This window comes from Oncorhynchus nerka, linkage group LG12 (assembly GCF_034236695.1).
Source record: "Oncorhynchus nerka isolate Pitt River linkage group LG12, Oner_Uvic_2.0, whole genome shotgun sequence".
Lineage (NCBI taxonomy): Eukaryota > Metazoa > Chordata > Actinopteri > Salmoniformes > Salmonidae > Oncorhynchus > Oncorhynchus nerka.
In genome coordinates, this window is record NC_088407.1 from 72,624,787 (window position 1) to 72,641,042 (window position 16,256).

Here is a 16,256-nt window from a genome sequence, read left to right on the forward strand (position 1 = left end):
AGTTGGTGTAACTGAGTCAGGTTTATAGGCCTCCTTACTCGCACACACTTTTTCAGTTCTGTCCACAAATGTTCTATAGGATTGAGGTCAGGACTTTGTGATGACCACTCCAATAACTTGACTTTGTTGTCCTTAAGCCATTTTGCCACAACTTTGGAAGTATGCTTGGGGTCATTGTCCATTTGAAAGACCCATTTGAAAGACCCATTTGCGACCAAGCTTTAACTTCCTGACTGAGATGTTGAGATGTTGCTTCAATATATCCACATAATTTTCCTCCCTCATGATGCCATCTATTTTGCGAAGTGCACCAGTCCCTCCTGCAGCAAAGCACCCCCACAACATGATGCTGCCACCCTGTGCTTCACGGTTGGGAAGCTGTTCTTTGGCTTGCAAGCCTCACCCTTTTTCCTCCAAACATAACGATGGTCATTATGGCCAAACAGTTCGATTTTTGTTTCATCAGACCAGGGGACAGACCAAAAAGTACGATCTTTGTCCTCATGTGCAGTTGCAAACCGTTGTCTGCATTATGACAGTTTTGGAGCAGTGGTTTCTTCCTTGCTGATCGTCCTTTCAAGTTATGTCGATATAGGACTCGTTTTACTGTGGATATAGATACTTTTGTACCTGTTTCCTCCAGCATCTTCACAAGGTCCTTTGCTGTTGTTCTGGGATTGATTTGCACTTTTCGCACCAAAGTACGTTCATCTCTCGGAGAATGTGACTCCTTCCTGAGCGGTATGACGGCTGCGTGGTCCCATGGTGTTTATACTTGTGTACTATTGTTAGTACAGATGAATGTGGTACCTTCAGGCGTTTGGAAATTGCTCCCAAGGATGAACCAGACTTGTGGACGTCTACAAAAAAAATGTCTTGGCTGATTTCTTTTGATTTTCTCATGATGTCAAGCAAAGAGGCACTGAGTTTGAAGGTAGTCCTTGAAATTCATCCGTGGGCACAACTCCAATTGACTCAAATTATGTAAATCGACCTATCAGAAGCTTCTAAAGCCATGACATAATTTTCTGGAATTTTCCAAGCTGTTTAAAGGCACAGTCAACTTAGTGTATGTAAACTTCTGACCCACTGGAATTGCGATACAGTGAATTATAAGTTAAATAATCTGTCTGTAACAATTGTTGGGGAAAAAACAAAGTAGATGTCCTAACCGACTTGCCAAAACTATAGTTTGTTAACAAGAAATTTGTGGAGTGCTTTAAAAACTAGTTTTAATGACTCCAACCTAAGTGTATGTAAACTTTCGACTTCAACTGTAAATCATCCCCCCTCGTGGAAGTATTTTTATGGTAGAGGCTATTTGTAGCTGCAATTAAAATAACAATATGCATTTACTACCTTGCTCAGATTCTGACTGTTTCTGTTTTAGAGCGCCATGATTAATGCAAATACATATTGATTGAGATCATTGAGCGGTTAATTTAGCCTGATGTATTGCGACTGCCAGAGCATCTTCACTTATGCAAAGGCAGACAAGACAAGGACACAACCAGCAGAGTGTAGTTTAGTGTAGTGTAATGTAATGTAATGTAGTGTGGTGTAGTTAGTAGCTGATACAGACTCACAGTGCCACCAGGTGGTGGGAGAGGCTCACTGCAGCCAGCCTCAAAGCAGCCGGACATAGTGATGCACTATTTTTTAAATCAGAAAACAATCTGATTTTAAGCATCTACCCTATAATTACACCCCTTGCCTATCCCTAACCAGGAAATCAAGACCCATAAATTCAAATTCAATCTCTCTATCTAACTAACAAACTAGTCATACACTGTGTGTTCTGTTTGTGTGTTCTGTTTCTATCCTGAAATCACACACCTACAGAGTTATATCTTTACCATTATTACAACTGGTGTATACTGGTCCCGATTGACTCTCATTCATTCCATATTACGTATGTATTGTTCCCTCGTCGTTGGTTTCCAGATCAGCACACACACTGTCCTCTGAGGTATTTAATAGTGTACCCTGTGCAGCATCCCCGTTCCTGTTTTAGCCAGTCAGAGAACTTGATTAATGAAGGTAGCTAAAGCAGAGAGCAGCACAGCCCCTCACACAGCTGTTGGATGCCACCTGATGGTCTCTCTCCTTTCTTTCGTTCTTTCCTCCCCTGTATCCCTCTTACTGTATCTATTGTCCTCTTCTCCTCTCTTCTCTTTGCTCACTCACCTCCTCTTTCCTCTCTCCTCTGTCCTCCCCCCTCCCTCCTCTCCCCTTCTCTCTACTCTCTCCTCTCTCCACCCCAGTGATAAACAAGGGCCAGTGTGTGACCAAGTACTACCGCTGGATCCAGAAGAACGGTGGGTACATCTGGATCCAGTCCAGTGCCACCATCGCCATCAATGCCAAGAATGGCAATGAAAAGAACATAATCTGGGTCAACTACGTACTCAGGTAAGGCTGAGCCCCATCTGTGAACCACCCAACACATGACAGCCAGCCAGTGCCCAAAACCAGTCTGCTTCCAAAATGGCACCCTTTTCCCTGTGTAGTACACTACTTTTGACCAGGGCCCATAGGGTTCTGGTCAAAAGTAATGCACTATACTGTATAGGAAATGGGATGCCGTTTGGGAAAGTACACACAGAGTCAGCTACACCAGGAAGCAAACACAAGCGAACACAAGATTGGTCATTCATTTTCATTAAATATGCTATTTTTATTTTTACCATTTCAGTATTTTAACAAGGTGTACATTCTTCTTGTCAATACAATTTTCATCAAATGGTTTACGCATAGTTGTAGTACCTATTCTATAGCAACTTCTTTGTCAGAATAGGATAATGGCATACAGTACCAGTCAAGAGTTTGGACACCCTTACTCATTCCAGGGTTTTTCTTTATTTTTACTATGTTCTACATTGCAGAATAATAGTGAAGACATCAAAACTATGAAATAACTAATAGAATCATGTAGTAACCAAAAAAGTTTTAAACAAATCTAGTAGCCACCCTTTACCTTGATGACAGCTTTGCACACTCTTGGCATTCTCTCAACCAGCTTCATGAGGTAGTCACCTGGAATATATTTCAATGAACAGGTGTGCCTTGTTAAAAGTTAATTTGTGGAATTTCTTACGTTCTTAATGTGTTTGAGCCAATCAGTTGTGTTGTGAGGGGTGTAGGGGTGGTCTACAGACGATAGCCCTATTTGGTAAAATACCAAGTTCATATTATGGCAAGAACAGCTCAAATAAGCAAAGATAAATTACAGTTTAAGACATTTTACATTTACATTTAAGTCATTTAGCAGACGCTCTTATCCAGAGCGACTTACAAATTGGTGCGTTCACCTTAAGACATCCAGTGGAACAGCCACTTTACAATAGTGCATCTAAATCTTTTAAGGGGGGGTGAGACATGATTTCTTTAAGACATGAAGGTCAGTCAATCCCAAAAAATTCAAGAACTTTGAAAGTTTCTTTAAGTGCTGTCGCAAAAAACATCAGGCACTATGATGAAACTGGCTCTCATGATGACCGCCACAGGAATGGAAGACCCAGAGTTACCTCTGCTGCAGAGGATAAGTTCATTAGAGTTACCAGCCTCAGAAATTGCAGCCCAAATAAAGTAACAGACACATCAAGTAACAGACACATCTCAACATCTCAACATCAACTGTTCAGTGGAGACTGTGTGAAACAGGCATTCATGGTCGAATTGCTGTGAAGAAACCACTACTAAAGGGCGCCAATGAGAAGAAGAGACTTGCTTGGGCCATGAAACACAAGCAATGGACATTATAGACAGGTGGAAATCTGTCCTTTGGTCTGATGAGTCCAAATTTGAGATTTTTTGTTCCAACCGCCGTGTCTTTGTGAGACGCAGAGTTGCTGAACAGATGATCGCCGCATGTGTGGTTTTCCACTGTGAAGCATGGAGGAGGAGGTGTGATGGTGTGGGTGTTCTTTGCTGGTGACACTATCAATGACTTATTTAGAGTTGATTTATTTAGAGGCACACTTAACCGGCATGGCTACCACAGCATTCTGCAGCGATACGCCATCCCATCTGGTTTGCGCTTAGTGGGACTATTGTTTGTTTTTCAACAGGACAATGACCTAAAACACACCTCCAGGCTATTTAAGGGCTATTTAACCGAGTAATGGAGTGCTGCATCAGATGACCTGGCCTCCACAATCACCCGACCTCATCCCAATTTAGATGGTTTGGGATGAGTTGGACCGCAGAGTGATGGAAAAGCAGCCAACAAGTCCTCAGCATTTGTGGGAACTCCTTTAAGACTGTTGTAAAAGCATTCCTCATGAAGCTGGTTGTGAGAATGCCAAGAGTGTGCAAAGCTGTCATCAAGGCAAAGGGTGGTTACTTTGAAGAATCTCAAATATAAAATATATTTTGATTTGTTTAACACTTTTTTGGTTATTACATTATTCCATATGTGTTATTTCATAGTTTAGATGTCTTCACTATTATTCTACAATGTAGAAAATAGTACAAATAAAGAAAAACCCTCGAATGAGTAGGTATGTTGAAACTTCTGACAGGTAATGTATACAGTCAGAAGTTTACAAACTTGTTTTTCAACCACTCCACAAACTTCTTGTTAACAAACTATAGTTTTGGCAAGTCAGTTAGGATGTCTACTTTGTGCATGACACAAGTAATTTTTCCAACAATTGTTTACAGACAAATTATTTCACTTATAATTCACTGTGTCACAATTCCAGTGGGTCAGAAGTTTACATACACTTAGTTGACTGTGCCTTTAAACAGCTTGGAAAATTCCAGAAAATTATGGCTTTAGAAGATTCTGATAGGCTAATTGACATCATTTGAGTCATTTGGAGGTGTACCTGTGGATGTATTTCAAGGCCTACCTTCAAACTCAGTGCCTCTGTGCTTGACATCATGGGAAAATCTAAAGAAATTAGCCAAGACCTCCACAAGTCTTGTTCATCCTTGGGAGCAATTTCCAAATGCCTGAAGGTACCACATTCATCTGTACACCATGGGACCACGCAGTCGTCATACCACTCAGGAAGGAGACGCGTTCTGTCTCCGAGAGATGAACGCACTTTGGTGCGAAAAGTGCAAATCAATCCCAGAACAACAGCAAAGTACCTTGTGAAGATGCTGGAGGAAACAGGTACAAAAGTATCTATATCCACAGTAAAACGAGTCCTATATCGACATAACCTGAAAGGCCCCTCAGCAAGGAAGAAGCCACTGCTCCAAAACCGCCATAACAAAGCCAGACGAAAGTTTGCAACTGCACATGGGGACAAAGATCCTACTTTTTGGAGAAATGTCCTCTGGTCTGATGAAACAAAAATAGACCTCTTGGCCATAATGACCATCGTTATGTTTGGAGGAAAAAGGGGGAGGCTTGCAAGCCAAAGAACACCATCCCAACCGTGAAGCACAGGGGTGGCAGCATCATGTTTTGGGGGTGCTTTGCTGCAGGAGGGACTGGTGCACTTCCCAAAATAGATGGCTTCATGAAGAAGGAAAATTATGTGGATATATTGAAGAAACATCTCAAGACATCAGTCAGGAAGTTAAAGCTTGGTCGCAAATTGGTCTTCCAAATGGACAATGACCCCAAGCATACTTGTTGTGGCAAAATGGCTTAAGGACAACAAAGTCAAGGTATTGGAGTGGCCATCACAAAGCCCTGACCTCAATCCTGTAGAACATTTGTGGGCAGAACTGAAAAAGCGCGTGCGAGCAAGGAGGCCTATAAACCTGACTCAGTTACACCAACTGTGTCAGGAGGAATGGGCCAAAATTCACCCAACTTATTGTGGGAAGCTTGTGGAAGGCGACCCGAAACGTTTGACCCAAGTGAAGCAATTTAAAGGCAATGCTACCAAATACTAATTGAGTGTATGTAAACTTCTGACCCACTGGGAATGTGATGAAAGAAATAAAAGCTGAAATAAATCATTCTCTCTCCTATTATTCTGACATTTCACATTCTTAAAATAAAGTGGTGATCCTAACTGACCTAAGACATGGAATTCTTACTAGGATTAAATGTCAGGAATGGTGAAAAACTGAGTTGAAATGTATTTGGCTAAGGTGTATTTAAACTTCCGACTTCAACGGTATCTGACAGTATTAGTTTGCTCTAAGGCACTGTTAATGAAATGCCTTTTTGCCATTGTAATAGATATATCTTCTCAATATCCTTCCAAATTTCTCCTCACCTCTGCGGACCCATAGAGCAGCTGTGAGAGCCAAAGAGTTAGGAGCTTTGCTTTAGGGACAGCTGGATCAATCAGAACACTAGGAGAATGTCAAATGCTGTGTTCTCTGCAATCCCTGGCAGCGATATGCTCTAAATGATTATCTTTTGGCAAAGAAAGTGAGCATGGTTACATGCACACAATAATGTGATTATTGTGGATAGTCAGATGAATATAGTAGTGGCACTGATAAATGCAGAAAATTGCCAAGCAAAATAAACATTCTACCACAGTGAACATGTTATTTTTAGGAAGCATATTTGTTTCTGAGTTCAGACATAAAAGTTTGTATGTGAAAACGACTTGTATGATGCATACATTGTTGTTCCGAACTTCACTCGCGCTAAAGAGGGAGCTTCACTCGGCTGGTGCTAGCACATGTACAGATCAAATACACCGCTGTACAGATCAAATACACTGCTGTACAGATCAAATACACTGCTGTACAGATCAAATATACCGCTGTACAGATCAAATACACCGCTGTACAGATCAAATACACCGCTGTACAGATCAAATACACCGCTGTACAGATCAAATACACCGCTGTGCAGATCAAATACACCGCTGTACAGATCAAATACACCGCTGTACAGATCAAATACACCGCTGTGCAGATCAAATACACCGCTGTACAGATCAAATACACCGCTGTGCAGATCAAATACACCGTTGTGCAGATCAAATACACCGCTGTACAGATCAAATACACCGCTGTACAGATCAAATACACTGCTGTACAGATCAAATATACCGCTGTACAGATCAAATACACCGCTGTACAGATCAAATACACCGCTGTGCAGATCAAATACACCGCTGTACAGATCAAATACACCGCTGTACAGATCAAATACACCGCTGTACAGATCAAATACACCGCTGTACAGATCAAATACACCGCTGTACAGATCAAATACACCGCTGTACAGATCAAATACACCGCTGTGCAGATCAAATACACCGCTGTGCAGATCAAATACACCGCTGTACAGATCAAATAAACCGCTGTACAGATCAAATACACCGCTGTACAGATCAAATACACCGCTGTGCAGATCAAATACACCGCTGTGCAGATCAAATACACCGCTGTACAGATCAAATACACCGCTGTACAGATCAAATACACCGCTGGAATGATGGTTAAGATGTTTACATGTCTTAATAATTCAACAGATTGTTCAGAAAAGCAGGTGTTTTAATCGGCGTATGCTTAATTCAATTTTGACCTTTCGCCGATTAAGATTTTACCTTTATTTAACTAGGCAAGTCAGTTACGAACAATTTCTTATTTTCAATGACAGCCCAGGAACAGTGGATTAACTGCCCTGTTCAGGGCCAGAACGACAGAATTTATACCTTGTCAGCTCAGGGATTCAAACTTGCAACCTTTACAGTTTTGAGTTCAACGCTCTAACCACTAGGCTACCTGCCACCGAGTTAAATTAAGTGTTTACATGACTATTGCATAATCTGCCAAATTCCATAATTATTAGTGTGTATTTCAACGCACTCACTGACTTTCTCTTCCTCTGGTTGTCTCTATTGTCTTTTCCTGCAGTTTTCCAGATTATAAATACCTCTGTGTTGTCTGTTCCTGCATTAATCCAGATTATAAAGACCTATGTTTTGTCTGTTCCTGCATTAATCCAGATTATAAAGACCTATGTTTTGTCTGTTCCTGCAGTAATCCAGATTATAACGACCTATGTGTTGTCTGTTCCTGCATTAATCCAGATTATAAAGACCTATGTGTTGTCTGTTCCTGCATTAATCCAGATTATAAAGACCTCTGGTTGTCTCTATTGTCTTTTCCTGCAGTATTCCAGATTATAAATACCTCTGTGTTGTCTGTTCCTGCAGTAATCCAGATTATAAAGGCTTTTGGTTGTCTCTATTGTCTGTTCCTTCAGTAATCCAGAGTACAAGGACACGCCCATGGACATCACCCAGCTACCCAACCTCCCAGAGAAAGCCTCAGAGTCTTCAGAGACATCCGACTCTGAGTCCGAGTCCAAGGACAACTCTGGTACGGTACCATCAATCAATCAATAAATCATTATAAGGGTATTGATAAAACCCTTTTTACATCAACAGCTGTCACAAAGCTCTTTACAGTATAACCTGGCCTAAGCTCCCTAAGAGAAAGCATACCTTGTATTATACTGTGGCCATCCATGGAGAAAGAGGAGAAAAGCCCTCATCATTAGTTTGAGGACAATTTTGAATGAAACATATTCAATGGAGTACCGCCAAGGGGGCAGGAGAGGAGAGGAGAGGATGATTTTGGGTGACAGTCTGAGGAAAGAGCCAGCATATTGGCCATTGGCACCAGGCCTCCCTCAGTGCCCCCTATGCCAGCGGGCATGGTGAGGGTTGTGGCCCAGGCCAGCTGCTGCTGGGTAGAGTTGTCCTCCTCACTCTGACAGTACGGTTGGAGAGCACCACTGCTCCAGTATCCAGGGGGTGATCGGTGCCAAGCCAACACACCAGGCACCAGACAGACAGACGTTATTATAACTGCAGTAGAACACAGTGGTGGAGTAAATAAGTCAATTATTGTAATTGAGGGGTAAAGGGAATATTCCATATACTGTATCTCTTTATAGCAATACTGAACATTAAAAAGATCTTAATGAAGGGCATGAAAGATTATTTCATTTGTAGTGGTTATTTTGGACAGATATTTATACAGTATACATGGATTTTTTTTAGTGTTGTTGAAGTCTGTATACTAAATGGAACCTTTCTCTCAGACGACAACGAGAACTCCAAGTGGGACAGGAAGGGGAACCAGACTGAGAACACAGAGGACCCGGAAACAGACAGTACAAAGCAGCAGCAGGGCCAGTCGTCCTCAGAGCAGGAGATGAGGCGTCAGGAGGAGGGAGACAGCTCCTCCAACCCAGAGAGCCAGGAGAGCGAGGACGATCTGGAGCCCAGCGACTGTGAGGTGGAGACCAAGGAGGGCAGACTGGGCCGGCTGGAGGACCTGCACATCAAGGTGGAGCACTACGGAGATGGAAACGGAGGGGTGGAGCTGCACGACTCGCCTTCCTCCTCCTCTGAAGAAGAAGATGATGATGACGATGAGGAAGATGACGACAGCTTTAAAGCCTGTGACAGCGCCATCAAGACTCTCGCCACCCCCGCTGCCAGTAAGCAGCAGAAGCGTAAGAAGAGGAGGAAAAAGCAGAAATGGGACGGTAGTCGTCCTAAACGTATGTGCCTCTCCTCTGCCACCCCCAGCTCTAACACCTTTGTTGGGGCTGTCCCCCTCCTGCCGACCCCCTCCCCTGCCAGTGCCTCTGTGCTCAAGATCAAAACGGAAATGTCCGAGCCCATCAACTTCGACAATGACAGCATCATCTGGAACTACCCACCCAACAGAGAGATCTCCAGGAACGAGTCTCCCTACAGCATGACGAAGCCCGTCCCAGCCCACGATACCTTCCCCTCCCCACAGCCTGGTAGTCTGCAGGTCTCCATCCCAGACTCAGTGCTTACTCCCCCAGGAACAGAGGGGGGCAGTGGGGGCGCAGGTACCAGGAAGGGCGTACCCCCCTCCTTCAGTGGTTATAGCAGCGCCCCCTCCTCGGCCTCCAGCACCGCTAGCCTGGCCCCTCCCTCTGGCTCTGGGTCCTCCTCCGACCCCCTGTCCCCGCCCCTCTCGGCCTCGCCGCGCGACAACCAGCAATGTCAGAGCACCCCCACCACGTCCGGCTCCTCCCTGCTGTACACCAGCGACCTGGAGGCCCTGCAGAGGCTGCAGGCCGGGAACGTGGCGCTTCCACTGGTCCAACGGGTCACCGGCACCCTCGCCACGACCAGCACTGCTGCCTCACGGGTCTACACCACTGGCACCATCCGCTACGCCCCCGCCGACGTCACTCTGGCCATGCAGGCAGGCGCCAACCTGCTGCCCAACAATGTGGCCCACGCTATGAACTTTGTGGATGTCAACGGTAGCCCCAGCTTCGGCATCGACCCCAAGACACCCATGGAGATGCTGTATCATCATGTCCACCGGCTCAACATGGCTGGCCCTTTTGGGGGTACCATGTCCGGCGCCAGTCTCACCCAGATGCCAGCAGCCAATGTATTCACCACGGCAGAGGGACTGTTCTCTACTCTTCCATTCCCTGTCTACAGTAACGGGATACACACCACACAAACTCTGGAGCGCAAAGAAGATTAGAGCAAAACACCAAGACCATATTACTGTGTTCAACTGTCAGAGACTCGTTGAGGCATAAGACTGTGTTTCAAGTGGAAAATAAATATATTCTAGCATTTTGAATTTGAGCAATTGATCTTGTGTACTAGAAATGAATGGCTCCTAGTCTTTCTATCCTTTTCTCTCTCTCTATTGACTCCCATTCTATCAATCTCTCGTCCTCTTCTTGCTCCTCTTACAGTGCTATCAATTAGATTTTCTCTGATCAAACCCAACTGACTATTGTTTATTGTAAAGAATTCATTTTTGCCTACAGAGAATTCATATTACCGTTGGTCTCCTACTGGAGTCTGGGGTAAACTACTTTTTATTTGAGTTGATTATGTTGCATCTTTATGAAGATGTCTAGTGTATTTAAAGAGTGATGGTGGAAGATATATTTCTATGGAAAGAAACCCTTGGATGGTTTTGCTTCATATCTTGATGTGATCAAGGTTGACTATGACAAAAGGATGTTACTCTGTTTGACATTGTCATAGAAATAACCTTAAGAAATATGTTTTAAGGTTAGATCATAATAAGGGTATAGTAGTTTATTTTATAATTCATTTTGTTTATTTTTTATAGAACAGATTTAACTTGCAAATCAAGCATTAAAAAGCTATTTTAGCAGGGTATTTGCCTGTGAATAGAATGTTATAAATCCCAGGACTTTGGAACAAGTACAGGTCGGTGTGAGATACAAGTATTCCCCCGGTTCCATTTCCTCGGTTATGTCTCAAATGGCACCCTGTTCCCTATTTATTGCATTACTTTTGACCAGGGCCCATAGGGCTCTGGTCAAAAGTAGTGCACTATTTAGGGAATAGGATGCCATTTGGAATGCACTCATCCTCTGCAGATCCATGGTGCTACTGTTCCATCAAGTTTACTACCCTCCTTCAGCGGGCTGATGTAGGTTCTTCTGTTCCACAGTTCTCTCACAGAGATGAGTGATTGAGTGACAGCTGGGGAGAGTCAAACCTCTAATCAACATAGTTTCGTGTGCATTACTACTCCCCTCAGTCAAGTTCAAGGGCTCAATCAGATTGGGCCTGAAGGATAGAATATACCTATATGGAGCAGGTTGATTTTGTTTGTATTTTTTGAAAACTAGATCACTTTCTAGTCTCAGTGTAACAGAGGCTAATTTGCATCATTAACTTGAAAAATGAATGTTTAACTTTGACTGGCTTCTGTCAGTTGTTTTTTCTACTCTACCCTTCCTCTTTCTTTTACATCCTAAACCTCACTACTATCAACGTCAGTCTCCCAAATCCGTTCTTCCATCAGCCATTGTCCGATTCCTAAAATCACATATCAAGGAGATTGTAATAAAGACATGCGTTTCAATCAAAACGGAATATGTTTTTGGAAAAATCACATTCCCTAATTTTTTCTCTGTTGCCAAAAAAGTGATCTCACAGTTTGGTGTTAAGAACACTGTGATTGCTGTTTAAAAAATTGTAATAAAATGGAAAAACTGTCACTTCATCTTTTGACAGCCGTCCATCAAGTAATCTATTACTAAGCGTGATAACCGTAAACGTGTACAATGTGTAAGTGTCACTGGCTGTCAGTCTCCATAGCGATTTCAGTGTGTGTTACTATATGCAGTGTTACTGAGCTGATGTAGCTGTTTTGTCCTTTGTCTTCTCTGTGCTTTATCTGTAGTCTGGAGTTGGACAGGGAACGTGTGTAACCCTCTCCTTCTCCTCTGCAGTCTTAGTGGACCCGTGGAGGTTAGTGGATTTCGTGTGGTGGCCTTCCAATGTAGCGTCACCTTTTGCTGCTTCCTTCTGTCTGTATTTCTTTCTGTTTCTGCTGTTGCTTTGCTGTTGTGTAGTCTACATACCTCTCTTTCTCTCAGAGATAAAAGACTCTTAACTAGCTCAAAGGTTTAAGGAGCCATTTTTTGCCATTGAGGAATTCTGGGTTTACAGTTTCCAGCTTGCATTTACCTACCCTATGAAAAATTACGACAAAAATCTAAAGTAGCATTTAAGATGTATCTTCTAGACTGGAACCATAAAAGCCTCAGTTGTGAAACATTCCCAGAGTCCCTTGTGCTTCTTGTATGCATTGGGTGTATTTCATTGGTTTCCACCAAACCTGTTGACTTCAAGGACCATGCAACTCACAGGACAAAAATATGATGGTAGTATTTCAGGACAATAAACCATTTTAAAGGTTTCTAAAGAAATGAAAATAACAAATATTTCGCACTATAAATCTATTTTTATAGATGTTTTGGAAATGCATGTTTACTAAGTTGATTGTTAGTTTACTTGATTTCATTCGGTCCAGCAGCTTTGTCTCAACGTTCAGTGTTTTTTAGTCTGTCCAACAAAGGGAGGGGGAGCCTTTGTCTTTTGAACTGAATCAGGCTACTCCCCTACATCAGGAAACAGTGTCTGTAGTTTCTGTGTAGATGTGTTGTAAATAAAATCCAGGTCATGAAATAAATGTTAAAAAAAAGAATACAAAATGAACGTTTAGGGTTGGTTGATTGGAATGCTGGAATGGTTGCAGGGGAGCTTGGTGTCATCACTTGAGATTGATTCTATCCTAGATGTTAGTGTTTTCTAAGACATAGCGAAGCAGGGTGAGACTGTCGGGTCGGGGGCACAGCTCACTTAAAACAGACACTGTGGACGGACCAGGAAATACACCCATATGTTACAACAGAACAGCAGGATGAGCTGTTTTAATGTCTCTGTGTTGTGTCTAAATGAATTGGTGATTTAAACTTAAACTAATCTCAGCTACTGTCAGATACATAGTGTTTAAAGTTTAAATATGAAAAATGACTTCCTTACCTGTGAAGACTGTGTCTGTGTTTTTAACAATTTCTTGTACAATTATACAGATTATTTTAAGAGAAACCAAGTAGATGAATACTACAGGAGAAGGGGATTCTCTTAGTATCAATGTTAACAGTGTTATAAATTCTAAATACAAACAAATTAAAATATTAAAAAGAGAACTATGGTACATTTATTATTTGATTTGTTTTATGTTTTATTTTTGAAGACAAACAACAACTAACTGAAGCTAACTTTGAGTGCCTGGCTTATTTTGTATATATTTTTTTTAAACATTTTTATTTCCATTTTTTAATAATGCTGCAATTTCAGAAATGTACATACTTCATTTTACAACAGGGTTATTTTATACTTTTGTAGGTTTCCATTTGTTCAAATAAACCTGTCATCATCATCCATGGTTGTTTTCTGTCTGTAACACTTTTTTTTACCATCTAACAGGTGCCATATTCATAATAAACTTCTCAAAGATTTGTTAATATCTGGCATCATTTATTTTACGTTCAGCCATGTCAATGAATGCCCCACACCTCAGTAAGCTGCCTCAGTCTTTCTTTCTTTCTGCCTTTCTTTTCTGATCTTGCTTGAAAAAGGTGATACTGGTCTAATGCTTTTCCTAGTTTGAATCTGTGTACATTGCTGGGACATCCATTCAGGTACTGTATGTTCACACTTAACAATCCTGCCATAATGGTAGTTATGTCAGACCACAGTCTGGGTTCATTCCCCTCCAATCAGAATACTTTGGTCATTATTTACTGTAGTCTGATTGGTCACATCATTAATCATAGGGCAGCTAGTACTGGTTGTTACAGTACAGTGATTTAACTCACATTGTCACTTAGATAAAAGCACACACAGTATTATGTTCGCTCACCCATGGATAAAATAACATTACTGTGATCATGTGTGAAATACTTTAACAGGCTAAATTAACCGACTATCATCACATGGAACAACACTCACACACGCATCATCTTGGACGGACAATCTTACGATCTTGTCAATATCATTGTGGTATAATACCAGTTTAAAGCGTAAACTGTCTTTCAAACTATGCCCTCTACAATGTTTTGTCTCTCATTTTGTTTGCCCAGTATCATGCATAGAGAGGCGTCTAGTGTAAATGCATCGAAAACAATGAGGTCTTAAGAAATGACATAGTTATCTGCCGATACGTTTGATTTGAGTAATGGGTCAACCATTAGACTAAGGCACAAAGCAGAAGAAAATGTGTAAAAAAAAATGTGAACACTTTCCCCAGATATTGCAGACAAGGCCTGTCTAGAAAAAGGATGCCCAAGCCATCAAATGTCTCTCTATTGGTGTTTTTTTAATGAGCATAATCTGTTAATATCATTTATCATAATGTGATAAATGACTAACTACATCTGTAATAAATGCAGTAAATGATATGATCATTTTGAGTGATTTTCTTCTTTTTTCTTTTAACTCAACTGTTTCGAAAATCTGGTAACATTCATTTACACCTGGTAAATGAAATGGCCCCCTATGAGAACAGAAAGTCTGACGTTGGTTCCATGATTTGAATGCAAGGCCGGCTCCAGGCATAAGCAACATACTTTTTGCGGGGGACTCAGTTTGGATCTCAACCGTAGAGATCCTATTACATTACTAGAGGGGCTATGTCATAAACCATGAGTTCCATAATGGGGCAAAAATGGCAGCCATCTTGGTCAGAGAAATCCAAAACCAGTCTAATTGGAATATATTGCAGGAGAGGCATAGGTGATGCATTTCCTGCTTTTACTTATGCAGGAAAATAAGAGTAAGGCATGTGATGTATCAGAAATTGTGTAATGGAATTATAGTCAATGTAAACATGTCACATAATTATAAATACAGTTTATATGTGTTTTATACGTTAAGAAAATACAGTTGCCTCTAAAATATATGTAAACAGACCATAAATGTCTCCGATTTTGTTTCCTTAGAAAGCTGTGTGTGCTATTATATGATACAATATCAGTACATTTACAACTTAGTCCTGTCATCAACTGGTTTCAACCAGTGTACGGCTGTGGATTGACTGCATTGCTTGAATGGAATGTTGACATATTGGCAGTTAATTTGAAAAGGTAATTGGCTGGGGTCTAACTCAGATATCATTAACATGGCAAGTCATGTGTAGAATTGCAGGAAATTAGCTTTAAAACTAAAAAAAAAAAATCTCCACCCCATGCCAAAATGTGTAGAACTGCAGAAAACATGCTTTAAAACTGCAAACATTTCTCTCCGCCCCATGGCAGAATTAGTAGAATTGCATGGAATTTGTTACAAAATTGCAAAAATGTCTCTGCATCCCTTGGCAGAGTGGGTAGAATTGCAGGAAATGTGCTTTAAAACTGAAAACATATCTCTCTGCCCCATTGCAAAATGAGTAGAATTGCATGAAATTGTACACAAAAAATCTCCGTCCATCACAAAATGTGCAGAACTGCAGAAAACTTGCTTTAAATCAAAATAGTTATTACTGGGCCAATTAAACAATGTGTCGAATTACATAAAATTGTTTATATAATTGTCAAAATATCTCTCTTCTTCATGACAAAATGTGTAGAACTGCAAAAATGTATCTCTGCCCCATGGCAAAATGAGTAGAATTGGAGACTTGTATCTTCCTCACAAACTTTAAACGTCAGCTGTCAGAGCCGCCTACCGATCGCTGCAGCTGTAACACAGCCCATCTGTAAATAGCCCATCCAACCAACTACCTACCTCATCCCCATATTTGTTTTAGTTTTTCTGCTCTTTTGCACACCAGTATTTCTACTTGCACATCCTCATCTGCACATATATCACTCCAGTGTAAATTGCTCAATTGTAATCACTTCGCCACTATTGGCCGATTTATTGTCTTACCTCCTTACTTCATTTGCACACACTGTATACAGATTTTTCTATTGTGGTATTTACTACGTCTGTTTATCCCATGTGTAACTGTGTTGTTGTTTTTGTCACACT

The 16,256-nt window shown here is 41.4% G+C and overlaps 1 protein-coding gene across 1 annotated transcript in view; it reads left to right on the plus strand.

The window, feature by feature from the left end:
- The window catches only part of LOC115138827 (neuronal PAS domain-containing protein 3-like), a 329,952-nt gene extending 316,208 nt beyond the window's left edge, over positions 1-13,744 (plus strand). Inside the window, exons 8-10 of the mRNA XM_065025795.1 lie at positions 2,265-2,412; positions 8,144-8,259; positions 8,987-13,744. Of these exons, the coding sequence (XP_064881867.1) occupies positions 2,265-2,412; positions 8,144-8,259; positions 8,987-10,428 (1,706 nt within the window). The 3' untranslated portion in view covers positions 10,429-13,744. The remainder of the gene's footprint in view (positions 1-2,264; positions 2,413-8,143; positions 8,260-8,986) is intronic.
- The last annotated feature ends 2,512 nt before the right edge of the window (positions 13,745-16,256 follow it).